This window comes from Callionymus lyra, chromosome 4 (genome assembly GCF_982586985.1).
Source record: "Callionymus lyra chromosome 4, fCalLyr1.hap1.1, whole genome shotgun sequence".
Taxonomy (NCBI): domain Eukaryota; kingdom Metazoa; phylum Chordata; class Actinopteri; order Syngnathiformes; family Callionymidae; genus Callionymus; species Callionymus lyra.
Window position 1 is genome coordinate 36,762,560 of NC_141821.1, and position 14,887 is coordinate 36,777,446.

The 14,887-nt window shown below is 43.8% G+C and overlaps 2 protein-coding genes across 4 annotated transcripts in view; both read right to left on the reverse strand.

The window, feature by feature from the left end:
* Positions 1–682: 682 nt before the first annotated feature.
* On the reverse strand, positions 683–4,926 carry LOC148082832 (cysteine and histidine-rich domain-containing protein 1). Its single transcript, XM_087788289.1, has 11 exons — positions 4,803–4,926; positions 4,165–4,214; positions 4,023–4,079; positions 3,818–3,972; positions 3,570–3,673; positions 2,689–2,741; positions 2,188–2,258; positions 1,979–2,081; positions 1,772–1,891; positions 1,177–1,239; positions 683–1,117 (listed from the first exon to the last, which is right to left on the reverse strand). Exons 1-11 carry the CDS (start codon positions 4,864–4,866, stop codon positions 683–685), a joined length of 1,275 nt encoding a protein of 424 aa, XP_087644415.1. The 5' UTR covers positions 4,867–4,926.
* Positions 4,927–10,574: 5,648 nt separating this feature from the next.
* The window catches only part of LOC148082833 (phosphatidylinositol-binding clathrin assembly protein), a 65,479-nt gene continuing 61,166 nt past the window's right edge, over positions 10,575–14,887 (reverse strand). For all 3 annotated transcript variants that reach the window (XM_087790097.1, XM_087790096.1, XM_087790095.1), the window contains one exon: positions 10,575–14,396. In XM_087790097.1, coding sequence (XP_087646223.1) covers positions 14,382–14,396 — 15 coding nt within the window. In that variant the 3' untranslated portion in view covers positions 10,575–14,381. The remainder of the gene's footprint in view (positions 14,397–14,887) is intronic.

The following is a 14,887-nucleotide window of genomic DNA, read 5'->3' on the forward strand; positions in this document are numbered from 1 at the left end:
GATCCATTTGTTTTAATTCTCGACGTTTTTTACTCATAATGCAAATTAAGCTCATTTATCTTTATCTGAAGGTAACTTTGTGAATTATTAAACGTAAGTTTTTATAAAAACTGTTTTGCTTCATTGAAGTAAATCCCTTTTGTATTTGGGCAGGACATTTTTCTCTTAATTATTCAGTCCCCCAAATGTTTTTTTTCTTTTTGTTTTAAAGTCGTTTATTTCTTTTGCGTGAAATAATTTGTCGGGACCTTTTTTTCAATTCGATTTCATAAAAAATTGGATGGAAGTGCTTTTTTTAAAATAATAATGAAGAAACAGATCTACCTCCAAATGTTACATCAGCATCTGCTTCACGTAAAAAAAGAAAGAACTTGGGTCTTGTCAGAATCTCTAACTCACAGAAGCAACATTCTTCTTACTGCCGTAAACACAGACACTCAAACACACTCAAACACCATCGACGCATGTTATAAATGACGTAAAATATGTTTATAAATCCTGCAATGAGACTTCCTCGGCGCAATGTCTCCCTCTACACTATCAAAGTGGTACTGCAGGTAAAGTCAAACTTCAAGAATGTTTCACTTCGAGTCACGTGATGGTTTATTTAGCAAACACAAACCGTCACATAGAAAAAACGTCATCGAAGTGTCTCAGTTGCTGGATCTTTCACACTCCATTGTTACTCCAGATCAGGCATGTCTTCAAATCCTTCCTCCTCCTTCTGGCGTCTGAGCTCCTCCTTCTCCTGCTCCAGCCTCCTCTTCTCCTCCATCGCTCTCTTCATCTCCTCCTCCACCTCCTTCCTCCTCTTCCTCTCCTCCTCCTCCTTGTCCTCGTCCCCCTCATCCGTCATCTGCTGACGGTTCTTCTGCGCCCTGTTCTCCGGGGTGTCATAGGCCCACTCCTCGTCCGAGTCGCTGATGTCATCGTCTGCGATGTCCCAGTCCAGGTTTTGCTGACCCGCGGTCTCGCCAAGCGGGTCGTCGTCCGGCTGCGGCTCTGGTTTGTGGTTGGGGTCCTCCAGCTTGCCCCAGGACACCAGGTCGGCCTTCCTGAGACAGACTTCCACTTTGGTCGGAACCATGTTGACCGAGCTCTGCTGGACGTCGATCACCTGAGCGGACAAACGTTTTATAGTCGTGAACCAAAGGACCGGGTGCTGGTCCCACTTACCCCCCACAGGTGGTAGTCCCTCTTGAAGATCTTGTCGCTCTCAAACTGGATCTGACACGAGAGCTGCAGAGACAACCGTCATTAGGTGTTGAGTATCCAACAAAGCCATACACATCACGATACAGGGTGAATGCAATGGATAGGATATATTGTAATACTGTTGGAATGAGGATATATTTGTAGTATTGTCGAGTACTTGACTCTGGTCTTATATAATTTACAGACCACATGACTCTTGACAAAGTCGTAAATACTTTCATTTGTTTTGAAAACAAAATATGTCCAAACATCAGCCTGAAAAGCTGTGTTTCATTCATCCTTATGATGGGGGGCTGGAGCCTATCCCGGTGTCATCCGGCGAGAGGTGGGGGACACCCTGGACAGGATGCCAGTCTGTCACAGGGCACACAAAGACACACAACCATTCACACACACTCATACCTACGGACAATTTTCCCAATACAGTGTCATGAAAAACATCAGTGTGTTGATATTTTCTCATGCCCATGACCTTCACAAACACACACACACACGCGTTGACTCTGGTGTTGTCGTCACGAACACACACACGTGTGTTGTCGTCACGAACTCTCACCACGGTGCCGTTGGCCTCGATGCTGCTCAGCTCTGGCGAGGCGTTCTTAGCGTAGACGGTGACGAAGACGTTGTTGCCGGTCTGGTGCCAGTCGTGTCGACACGCCACCTTCTTCTTGTCCTGCAGCGACACCAGCAGGTCAGTAGGATTGTTCAGTGTGTGTGTGTGTGTGTGTGTGTGTGTGTGCGCGCACGTGTGTGTGTTGACCTGTTTGGGGATCCAGCGATGCTTCCCTGCTGTGCAGCCCTTCTGGTCCAGGAAAGCGTTGAAGTCGATGGTCCTGATACAGCAGCAACTCCAGTACTTGTAGCTGAAGAGACACGGACGACATGTTGGTTTTTCTGCTACAATGTCATGTGACTTTGAGATGTGCACATAAATAAGTCTGTGTGTTTGTGTATGTGTGTGTGTGTTACCCCTCATGGAAGACCGGTCCTCCAGGGTGATGATTGCAGATCTCCGCATTTGTTTCTGGGCCTTGATAAGTCTGAACAAACACAAATCATCTCTTTGTCAGACTCGTCTCAACTTCCTGTCCTCACATTATTCAAAACACGAAACAAACACAGTAGTGTATATGGAGCTATTACTATGTAAGGAAGTAAATAGTATTTATAGAGCGCTTTACAAGACCAGGGTCACAAAGCGCTTAAACAATCAAAACAATACCCAATAAACAAGTTACCCGTGGCAGGACTGTTGCAAAAGTTACGTGAGCAGGTTTTTTCTGATACACAAATATTTTCGCAAATCCTTTCACGCATTTACAAAGCTTTAGCAACAGTCATAGCTCCATAGGTGCACCTCTTTCTTGTAATACATGAAGTGTCCACAGGGGGCGCGTGAGCTTTGAAGACCGCGTGTAATGTAGAATAAGACAAATACAAATACAAATACACAAATACAAAGATACTCACGGTTTTGCATCCTGAGTTCTTGCATCTCGTTCCTTGCATCACAACCTGGCTTTCTGAAACACATTCAATTCCATTTTTATAACGATGTGTTTCGAACAAATCCCAAACGATTACATTAGCATTCAAATAGAAATAAGGAGAAAAGACTAAACTAAACAGAAAAATACACAATTATACTTTTCCTAACTAATAAAAAGAAAGAGCTAAAAGAAACTTTATTTTGGAAAGAGAAAAAATTTGTCAAACTGGATTTCAAACCGTAAAAACGAAATGTTGTTTCAACATCTTTGTAAATAAAGACAATACAGTTATAAAATATATTTTCTTAAAAACAAAAACCTTATTCATCCCACACTTTTACACCTGGTGGTGACATATAGTTGGGTTGTTACAAAGACACAGTTTCTTTAAGTGACATCACATTCAGCAGAAGGATCCATTAAAACTCTGGCATCAACCAAGGCCTCCAGCAAACATTATTTGTTTGTGTATTTTTGTTGGTTAAACTCAAGAATACAGAGCCTGTCATTTTATATAAACCTTTTAATTTAGTTCAAATTTACATTAGAAAATTCTTTATAAAGAATCCAAATTGAGATTTTGTTACGACTGAAAATCAAACATTTTAAAATACATTTTTGTGTTTGACCTCAAATGGAGTTAATTATTAAATATGAACTCATCTTAACAAGAAAGTAAAGAGATGATAGGACTTCAAATTAAAAGCGTGGTAACAATGTGGTAAATGATGCGATGAAGAGACAAGGAAGGTTAAGATGCTGAGGGTCTCGGACTTGTAAAGTCAATGTTTTTAGAAAAATGTTTTTTTAAGACGGTGTGGGAATCTTGTGACAAATCTTGACGGCTGGCCGAGGTCGTACCTTTGGCCTCCATCTGGGCCTTGACGCTAAGGTCCAACTTGGCCAGAATCTGAGTCAGAGACGCCGACACGTTCTGAGGCAGTTTGGTCTTCGGCACGTCGGCACTGTCGACACACAAACACAACGTCATGGCTAATCATTTACTAGTTCATGATTGTGGAGAAGAATGAAAATACAATAACACATGATTCCTTGTCATCTTGTACAGATCAATAAAGTTGATTCACAGGCAGCAGTGAGAGCAGCACCTGGGTCTCTCTCTCTGCAGCTTCTCTGCAGATTTAGGTCCCTGGTAGATGATCTCATGTCCGTCAGCAGGTTTGACGTCTCCTTTCTGCGACGACACTTCAGGCAACAGAGGCTCGATCGGCTTCTCGTTGCTATGGCGACCTCGGGTGCAGCCCTGAACGCAAGAGAGTCAGTGGAGGAACACTGGAGTGAGTCTTTCTTTACCTTGATGGACAGGAACTCTGAGAAGTCCGTGGTCCTCTTCCTGCAGCACGACCAGCCCTGAACACACACACACACACACACATACACACACACAGGAGCAAATCAAACACACATCTGGAGAGACACACTGTTGTGTAGTTACCTTCAAGGCATCATGGAAGATCGGCACTCCTGGATGGAACACACAGGAATCTACAACAGAGAAAAACTGTCAGCTGAAGAAACCTACACACCCTCACACTGTGTGTGTTTGCGTGTGTGTTATTGCAAGTGTGTTTAATTGTGTAATTGTTTGTTTTTTCATGTGTGTTTGCATGGGTTTGTGTTTGTTTGTGTGCGTTTTACGTGTGTGTTTTTTCTGTGTATGTGTGTATATGCGTGTGACTTTGTGTAGATGCATATGTGTTTTTGTGTTACGTTTGTGTATGTCTTTTCCCGGTGTGTTTTTGTGTTTGTGTTAATGTATTTGTGTGTGCGTGTGTGCATGTGTGTGTTCCATAAAAGGACGTGTGCAACAGTTGCTGCTCTCTCAGCAGCAACATGTGGCTACATGCTAAGCTAATTGACTCAGTCTCTACATATTCATGACAGAGTTTAGATGAAACGACTAAGAATTAAAGAAAACAAATGATGAAAGACAAACACGTACACAAATAAACATATGATGCAAACATGTGAAGAAACAGAAAAAGTTGCTGAAAATAGTCTTCAGTGTAAAAAAGAGACTCGACGATGGAGGGACTCAACATTTAGAGCAAACGGGAAGTACCAGTTCCTCACCATCTATGTTCTGGTCCTGGTGGAACTTCTCTCCACAGCCTTTGTTGTAGCACACCAGCGTCATGATGTCTTCACTCCAGCTCCCTCAGGTCACCTCTTAAAGCTCTGCCGGCTCTCCAGAAGGTTCTACAGTCCGGAAGAAGCGCAGGAGGGCCGACACATTTGGAAGGTTCCGTCTGTGATATAAATAGCAGCCCCTCCCTCCCCTGTCACCCCTCAACGCTCAGCTGTCACCAGTTATCTGGGGGGGCGGGTCGAGGAGGGGGTCACGGGAGCAGCCAGGCAAGACCTGACAGAAGCTGGAGTCATTGATGAAACATCGATGACATTATTGTGATGTTACGAGTATAGTAACACTATACCTAGATTACCCAGCATGCCATGCAGTTATGAGGATACACCAGGAGACATTGTGTAGATCCCCAAACCCCGGCGTGCCGTCATGGATAAGATAAGTCCACCCACTTCCATGCAATTGACTGGTTCATTCAATCGACCATTCTTCTGCATGTTACAGGAGAAGATGCGTTGGACATATATAATGGCTTTCAGCTCGATGAAGCTAATCTGACTGTGACAGAGCTAATGACAAAGTTTGAAGAACGTGCCCAGACAGAAGGTGACTTTTGAGAGGTACAAGTGTTTCACCCATGACCAACCGCAAGGAGTACCTTTTGACCAGTACTTTGCAGAAGTTCACACGTTAAGCAAGATCTGTGAATTCAGCACCTTAAGAGACTCACTGGTGAGGGACATGGTCGTGTGTGGAACACTGGATGATGCCCTCAGAGAAAGACTGCTCAGAGAGTCAGGACTGACACTAGACAAGTGTGTCAGTGTGTGAAGAGCAGCTGAAACCACTGGAGCACAAGCACAAGAGCTTAGGAGAGATGAGACAGCAGTGCATGCAATACATAAAGAACAAAGGAAAAACAAAGAGAGAGAGCTAAAAGAGAAAATAGTTCAAATGTGGTAAATGTGGAGGAAGTCATGAGCCAAGATCGTGTCCTCATATGGAAATCTTGTAACAACTGTGGAAGGAACAATCACTATGTTAATTGTTGCAAAGCAGCTCTAAAACGAAAAGTTTTAAAACATTCGATGAGGCAGAAGAAAACTATGAAGAGTTTTTTGTGGATGTGGTTCAGGCTTGTACAACTAAAAAAGAGGAATGGATTGTGGTATTGAGGTAATCAAAAGAATAATACCATTCAAGTGGTTGTAGTCACATCACCAGACACTGAAAATGATCAAGACTTGGATGTCTACCTGGAAAACACAAGACACGTGTGGAGGAAAGTGTGTCTCCTGTTGTGCATCCCTGCAGGAAAGTCCCGTTTGCCCTGCGAGAGAACGACTAAGAGGAATTAATGCGCATGGAAAAATTCGAGGTCATTAAGAAAATAGTCTCGGACCTGCAGCTCAAACACCCGAACTCTCTCCTGCTCATTAACAGGGATTTCAACCATGCCTCAATCTCCTCCATTCTTCCCACCTTCACACAATACATGAAGTGCCACACCTGGGAGGACAAGACTCTGGACCTTTTGTATGCAAATGTAAAAGGTGCCTACACCTCCACCGCCCTGCCCCCCCTCGGCCGCTCTGATCACAACCTGATACGTCTGCGACCTGAATACACTCCCATGGTGAGGAGACAGCCTGCACAGAAAATAACTGTTAAGATGAGGAATGATGAAGCCAAGGAGAGGCTGAGAGACTGCTTTGAGTCTACAGACTGGAGCGTGTTCTCTCATGGTGATGACATCGACACCTTCAATGACCATTCCACGGATTACATAAAGTTCTGTGAGGACGACGTCACACCGACCCGCAAGGTGCGGTGCTTTGCCAACACCAAGCCATGGGTGACCCCTCAACTTCAAGTTCTGCTGAACAAGAAGAAGAGGGTGTTTGCTTCAGGGAGCAGAGAGGAGCTTAAAGAGGTCCAGCGAGAGCTCAAGAAGGCGATCTGGATGGCCAAGGAGGAATACAAGGGATGTGTGGAAAGGCCTGAAGAACATCTCAGGTCATGGCCAGAGTGGAGCCAGAGCCACAGCAGGGGGAGACCAAAGATGGGCCACTGAACTTAACCAGTATTTCAACCGGTTTGATCAGGGCCCCCCTCCCCCCTCCACCTCTGCCCCCCACTCTTCACAAAGCTGTTTTTCCCCTGCTTCAGCCCCCTCCCCCCAACTGTTCTCACCTCCAAGCCACCTTTCTCCCCCCCAACACGCCCTACTGCCTCAGCTGCCCAACCCACCACAGCCACCTCTCTCTGTTACATCTGAACAGGTGAGGAGAGAATTAAGGCGACTGAAGATCAGGAAAGCTGCTGGACCAGATGGACTCAGCCCCAGACTGCTCAGGGACTGTGCTGATCAACTTTGTGAGTTGATCACACACATCTTCAACCTGAGCCTCAAACTGGAGAAGGTCCCGGTCCAGTGGAAGACCTCCTGTGTGGTTCCGGTTCCCAAGGCGGTACACGCGAAGGAGCCGAGCCACTTCAGACCAGTCGCCCTGACCTCCCATCTGATGAAGACCTTGGAGAGGCTGGTACTCCGCGAGCTACGCACGACGGTGAGCTCTGCGTTGGATCCGCTGCAGTTCGCCTACAGGCCAAAGATGGGGGTGGACAACGCCGTCATCTACCTGCAGCACCGGTAGCACTGTGAGAGTCATGTTTTTTGACTTCTCAAGTGCTTTCAACACCATCCAGCCGGCGCTGCTAAGGAAGAAGATGGAGGACGCAGGAGTTGGGACACAGCTGACAGCATGGACGATGGACTACCTCACCAACAGGTAGCAGTATGTGAGGCTGCAGGACTGCAGGTCTGAGGTGACCATCTGCAGCACCGCGGTGCCTCAAGGGACAGTGCTGTCACCTTTCCTTTTTTCCCTCTACACGGCGGACTTTACCTATGACTCCAGCAGCTGTCACCTCCAGAAGTTTTCTGACGACTCGGCCATTGTGGGCTGCGTGTCTGGGGGGGGCAAGCTGGAGTACAGGTCAGTCATCAAGGACTTTGTTGACTGGTGTGAGAGCAACTACCTTTGCTTAAACATCGGTAAGACAAGGGAGATGGTGATTGACTTCAGGAAAAAGTCCCCACCACATCAACCGGTGAGCATCCAGGGCTCGGACATTGAGCTAGTGGACAGCTTCAAATACCTGGGTGTTCACCTCAACAATAAACTGAACTGGTCTACACACATCAACGCCGTGTATAAGAAGGGCCGAAGTCGCCTCCACCTCCTGGGGAGACTGAGGTCCTTCGGAGTGTGCAGACCACTTTTAAGGACCTTTTATGACTCCGTGGTAGCCTCTGCTATCCACTACGCTGTGGTCTGCTGGGGAGCAGGCAGCACGGACCGGGACAGGAAGAGACTGAACAGGCTGGTCACAAGGGCCGGCTCTGTCCTGGGCCGCTCGCTGGACTCGGTGGAGGAGGTGGGAGAGAGGAGGACACTCTCCATCAGGGGACAACGCTCTTCACCCACTGCACCTGACCGTGGAGGAGCTGGCCAGCTCCTTCAGTGGCAGGCTCAGGCACCCCCAGTGTAGGACGGAGCGTTATAGAAGGTCCTTCATCCCAACTGGTGTCAGGATATTTAACTCTCTACTTTAAATATCCTGATGCTAATCCGTAGTGTTTTTCTTCTCGTGTGTTTGTTTTTTTTTTCCCGTTTTTATTTCCATTTTATTTTATTTTATTCTATTCTATTTTATTTTGTTAATAGTGTTACATTTCTATTTTTTGTAAATAATTGTATATTCTTAAGATCGTTTTTATTTTATTTTGTATTATCTCTTTTATTATTTCTTTTTCCTTGCACTTTATTTTTTTAAGCTGCGCTGTTGTGAAAGTGTGTTTCCCCTCTGGGGATGAATAAAGCTTTTCTATTCTATTCTATTCTATAAACCAATGGAATGGATCAGCTCGCTGGTTATTGTGCAGAAGAAAACTGGTTCATCTCAAACTTAAATACAAATGTGAGTTCGGAGTGAAAACACTTACCTTTGTGGGAGATGTTCTCAGTGAAGAAGGGCTGAAGCTGACCTGAGAATAACATCAGCGATCAACAACATGGAAACAATAAAGATGAGGTCAGACTCAGTCACTAGGGATGGTCACCAGCTGTCAACACGGTCGGCACCTCTCAGGAGTCTTCTTGAACAAAACAATGAATGGATTTGGTCCCACGAGCAGGTACCATGTTTTCTGAAACGGAAAGAGACTCTCACACAGGAACCTGTGCTAAAGTTCTACGACCCAGAGAAGAGTACCAGGATCTCAGCAGACGGGTCACAGTGCGGCCTGGGAGTGGTTCTGCTGCAGCGACACGACGGGCAGTGGATACCTGCCATTTATCAGCCAGAGCATTGACAATCGCTGAGACCATGGCTTTGTTTTAAGGGGTAAATATCATTTATTTTATAGGGGAAAGATGTGATGCTACGAGTATAGTAACACTTTAACTACAATACCCAACATGCCACGTAGTTATGAGCATGAGTGGAAGCCCCGCGGAAATACGTCAGTGGTGCCATGCTGGTAGACGGGAATGTTTACATGTGCAGAAGTTCCGAAGTTTGTTGAACAGCTATTGAAAATAAGACAACACAAGTATCACCTCCTAATGTTTCGTCAGAGGAGTTGCATCCCAAAATATGTCAGTCTTGACTCCTGTCAGAGTCACAGACAATAGCCAGTCAGAGTCAGTATATTTACGTAGTGTTATAGGTAACAAAGTAAACATCGCAGAGTTGTGACTAAAGGTTTCATGAAAATACACACCCTGGTCACCTTAAGACCATGATGGGGTTTTAGATTCATTATTGTTTGACAAACAAAAGGACAAGGTACACATGTTTTCCAAGTATATTCAGTCTTCTGAAACAAATGACAAACTCTTTAAACTACTCAACAACTTTTTTCTTGGAATTGTAAATGTTTCGCATCGTAATTTATTTTGGGACTTTTTAGGTGCCGTAGATCCACTTTCACGCTCATTCATCAAGAAAACTGACAAACAATATAATGGACAACATGTCAACATCGCTAACTTACCAACACACTTACCACCGTCTCTTGAAGACAGAAACAGACGATCACAATGAGTGACAAATGACACTTTTTACAGGCAGAAAACTTGAGCAGAACCAGAACATTATAACGGCTGTATATATATATATATAACCCTAGACAAACATAATAAAAAAACGCAGATTTCATTTGTGTTGCTTGGTTATAGGTTCACCTTTGAAATGTAATCGAAATAAAAAAAATAATGGTTTCTTTATTAATCACATCCTATTATTTATTGGTTTTCAACTCTTGCGTATTAGACAAATATTTGTATCGTTACTAAATAAATGGCTGACAAGTGGAATTTCCTGTTGATTGAGATTCAGAACACAGATTGCCAGTGATGTTATTTTCATCTTACAATTAGCTTCAGATATTGTTTTGAAGTGAGTCCTAGTTCCCTTTGGTTACTTATAAACTAAGTTAGGCGAGTGATATTTGCCTCATTTAGGGAGATCCATTTTTTTTATAAATACTTATTCGATAGCTTCCAGGAGTGTGACCTAGTGACTGCAAATTGATGAGCACAGCGATGACCACTTCAAATACTTGAGGAGGTTGGCCAAAGATTAGAAGTTACTTTTATGGTAAAAGAACTAACTTGACATGTCTCAGAAGTACAGGCAATGAAAACAGACGACGGAGACATTCCTTCAAAATAAAAGCAGCAATAGACATGTAGGAATGGAAAATGAGTTTATTTCTTCCAAAAAGAGAGAAAACAATCCCAAGAAAAAACAAATATACTGCTGTAAAATAAAAGCCTGTGACTTTAGTCGACGGTAACAATAGCTGGCCGCTCCATGCTGGATACAATCCATATACTTCTGCTTTAAATAAATAGAAAACATGTACAAAGAGCAGGGGAGGCGACAGAGAGGGGAGAGAAGGTGTTTATTTGTTTGGCATCATCGGGAAACTCCAGACTCCAAATCTGTGTCACCTGTCTGTTTGGCCCCGCCCCCCCGCTGAGTGGTAATATATCTAATAATGTTAATATCTTTCTGGAAAAGAAGTAATGTCGCAGATTATGTGGTCTGTGTATTCTCTGTGTGAGGCAGCAGTCCGAGGTTTGATTCCAGAAAACACAGATGTAGAGAACAAAAAAACAAACGTGCACAAGAGATCGAGATTCACCACAACCGACTCACTGACGGAAATATCTACATGGAACTGCAACCTAGTCTCCTTTGCTACACCTGTGATACGCACGGTGGCCTGTAGATGGCGCCACATCAGTAGAGAATGGAGGAGTTTCCACCAGGACTTGTGCTGCAACATCTTTGGGTAAGAAGGTTTTGGGGTTCCGTATGCTACAGTGATTGCTCCTTAACTGACAGCACAAGAAGGTCTGTGGAGACTTTTCCCCAAAAGGTTCAACATCAGACGACAAGAGGAGAGCATTGTTCGTCATATTCATCACCATCGTCATCACAGCCATAGTCATGCTTTTTTCTAGAAAGTAAAAAAACGATACAACCATGCACTCCGGAACGACTCGGCAGGTATGACATCGAGACTCTAACCTGTGGACTTTCCCACCCGAGATTCATGCTACGACGATGCACACAGAGAACGTTCAACGGGTCCGCACAATAACTGGTGTCCCAGACAAACCGGGCGGCTCCCCGGTGTGGACCAGGAAACACAACAAGGAAGGTTCTAGAGCAGGGGGCGTCCACTGACCGACAGCTCTTTAGTATTCCGGGCCGATGTGCGGTGTGAGCCGATATGTATTCAACACCTCTCATTGGGGGGAAATGATAATGACTGGATTTTGGACTGGCGCCACCAGAACTTTCTGGATTTATCACGGCAGGTTAGAGACAGTGAAGGCAACTGTCAGCAAAAATAAAGGACTCATGATAAGAAGTCGTTAAGGCGCCGACGCACAGACGTCCATTAGGAAAACGGACTCAAGGTTGAACGGGAAAGAACCTTGAAATTCGGGGGCATTCAAGAACACAGTTAGAAATGAGCTTACCACCTGCACACGCTGGACAAACTAAGAGCACAACGAAAAAAAAAACTTGAGTCTTAGCGTTAAAGACCTAAACCTGAAGTTTCCCGGGACGGTACCTTGCTGGCCGCCTCTGAGAAGTTACAATATACAGTTTTAAACCAGAGGTTGAGTTGAAACCTGTCGCGTAAAATAAGCTGCATTTCACCTGCTGACATCTTTCAGAGTGGAAAAAGAAGTTTGAAGATAGCAGCAAGAAGAAGGAGCGCACTAAAATCTAGAAGGACGTGAACCCCAGAGTTCATCTACAGCTACGTGGACAGAGACACCAAGCAGGGCAACAGCTACGAAACACTGGCCGAGGAGACGTTGACGCAGGGAAAACAACAGCAGGTCGTCTACGGAGAGATGGATCTATAGCTAACACAAGGAGCATCTGAACAGGGATGGGCTTGCGTGAACACTCGGAGACAGGAGCTAGCTATTAACTATTTGTACATATCTATACATATCAAACATCGACAGGCTAAGAAGCATTCTAAAGATAGACCACTGAGACGGCACGAATGACAAGATTCTCGGGGTAGACGCTGTGGCGGTTCAAGACTCACGGACGGCTGCGATTAAAAAAAGTGTCAGAATGATAGAAAATAAGTCATAGTTGTCAGCCAAAGTGGCTGGTAGATTTACATAACGTGTTAATAGTAAAACCCCCGAAATATCTACAAACTTCTAATCTTGTTTTTCAAACTTTTAACGCCAGAACCAAAAGCTGGCAGAAGCCCTACAATGGCAGGATAGTCGGATCAGTGCAAAGTTCTTGCATGTGCATTTCGCAACTAAATCTGATTCTAGAAAAATCAAACAACAAGCGCCCGTCAAACTCACCGGCTCAAACTGATATCACGTGACCCTCGGAAATAGCCCTCAATGGAAACGTTAAACACACGGACACGTGCGACAAATGCATCATGATCCACAACACTCACAGTCCTGGCAATCAATGGGACACTTTGGCTGAAGAAACAACGTTTTCACACAACAATGATAGGGATTATTCCTGGACACACACAAGGTCTGTTGTCGTCGTTTGGCTCGCGCACACATTCAAACTTAAAGCCACTTGCTGTTGATTCAGTGCAATTTTAAATCAATTGGATTCAGATTCTCTGCTCAGTGTCGCTGCTAACCCTCCTGGACCTGCTCTTGGTGGACTGTTATAGCAGAAGCTTCCGTGTCTGACCGGTGAGCTCATGACAAAGAAACAGATACACATGTCACTGGAGGACAGCATGATGAAAACGTGCGGCATCTCAGAGTCAGTGGGTTTTGTGAGGTTTAGCATGCTAGCGGACAGCAGAATTGTGAATCATGTTAACTGAAGAAGCCGATATGTTTTTGGAAATTTGACAAGTGTTAGCTTGTTTGTGGAACCATTCACTTGCTAACAGGAACTAGCAAATAGCTTAAAACTTATTGAACTGTCGGTTAAATGTTGCACATTAGTTTCTTCAAAGAAAACAAAACAAAATGAAAGAAAAAGTCAGGTTACTTAACTAGTGCTAACCAACATGTTAGCTAATGTTTTCTGTGCACAAAGCGCGTGTGTATGTTAGCATAGTATTAAATATTAAATCACCGTGAGAGAATTGTTTGACTGTTTGATAAAAGTCATGATGAAGTTAAAAAATAAAGCAAACATACCCTTGTATGTCAAAAAATCTCCTTCTATTCCGTTTTATTGATAAATAGTTGGAACTCTCCACATGCTAGTTAGCATGTTGCTATCCTCCCATGTCTCCTTGTATCTGCAGCTTTGATTCGAGGAAATATCCACAGATAATTTTTCAGAAAATATGTTGCCATTCAGGAAACATTGCAGGAACAAAAAACACTAAACTAAAGAAACAATTGTGACAAAGAGAAAAACTGTGTGGATTTTCTATGAAATCTTCCACTGTTTGTACTGCTGTAGACTCAGGGAAAAGCGAGATGGTGAGAGGAGGATCTTCCATCTGAAACAACTGATGCAGAGAACAAACACGCTGTCACACACTCGTCCTCCTGCTGGTGTTCCAATGTGCCGTACAGGCGGACAAAAGAAACCCAGAGGGGACTAAATAGCACCAGTATGAAATAAAGCTAATGCCGCAGCAGAGACGTTTTCCCTCCGATCCTCTCTTCTCTCCTCAGCATCTCTTCTAACATCATTCCTGCTCCATCTTTACAAATTAAACTCAAAGACGACTAACACCCACTCACATGCACGAACACACACACACGCACACACACACACACAAAAGCAGTTGTTCCAGACTGGCTCAAACCTCCCTCCATCCCTCTGTTCTCTGCTTGCAACATTCTCTCATCTTATATCCGACTTGTTTTTTTAGTGTTGGTGGGTTTTCTTCCGTCCGTCCATGTTTGCTTAAATCACCGCTTCATCCATTTGATCGTCCTTGTGTGTGTTTTCTTCTGCCGTTTGTTGTTTGTGGCTTTTGGCACTCTGCTTCCACCCAGACTGGATCACATAAACTGCATCTAAACACAAACGAAACAGAGGGAAACGCTCAGGGCTGCAGTTATTAACTCGTGCTTCTATACTACGTCTTCTCATGCTTTTTTTTCTCAGGTGAGGCTTACTATTGGAACCTCCATCCGCTATACATCTGAGGGATTGACTAGAGGAAAGAAAACATTGTGCTCGTGATTTGGAATTTAAGGTCCACATTATTTAGTTTAATATACCAATCCAACCTCCCCTTGTTCAAAGTGAACCTATGAAAGTGTATCAGTGCCATCAGTTGGATATTCTAATTCTAATAAATATATATATATTTTCAAAATCAAATTATTTTGAATTTTTAACTCCAATTCTACATGTGAAAATAAAAGATTTATTTAAATAAATAAACCTTCTTTTTTTGTTCTAAACAAAAAACAAATTCAACCTTTCATTATAGAAATTATTGATTTCATTATAAAAAAAGACTAACATATATTTTCTATTTCGCTATAATTTAATTCAAATA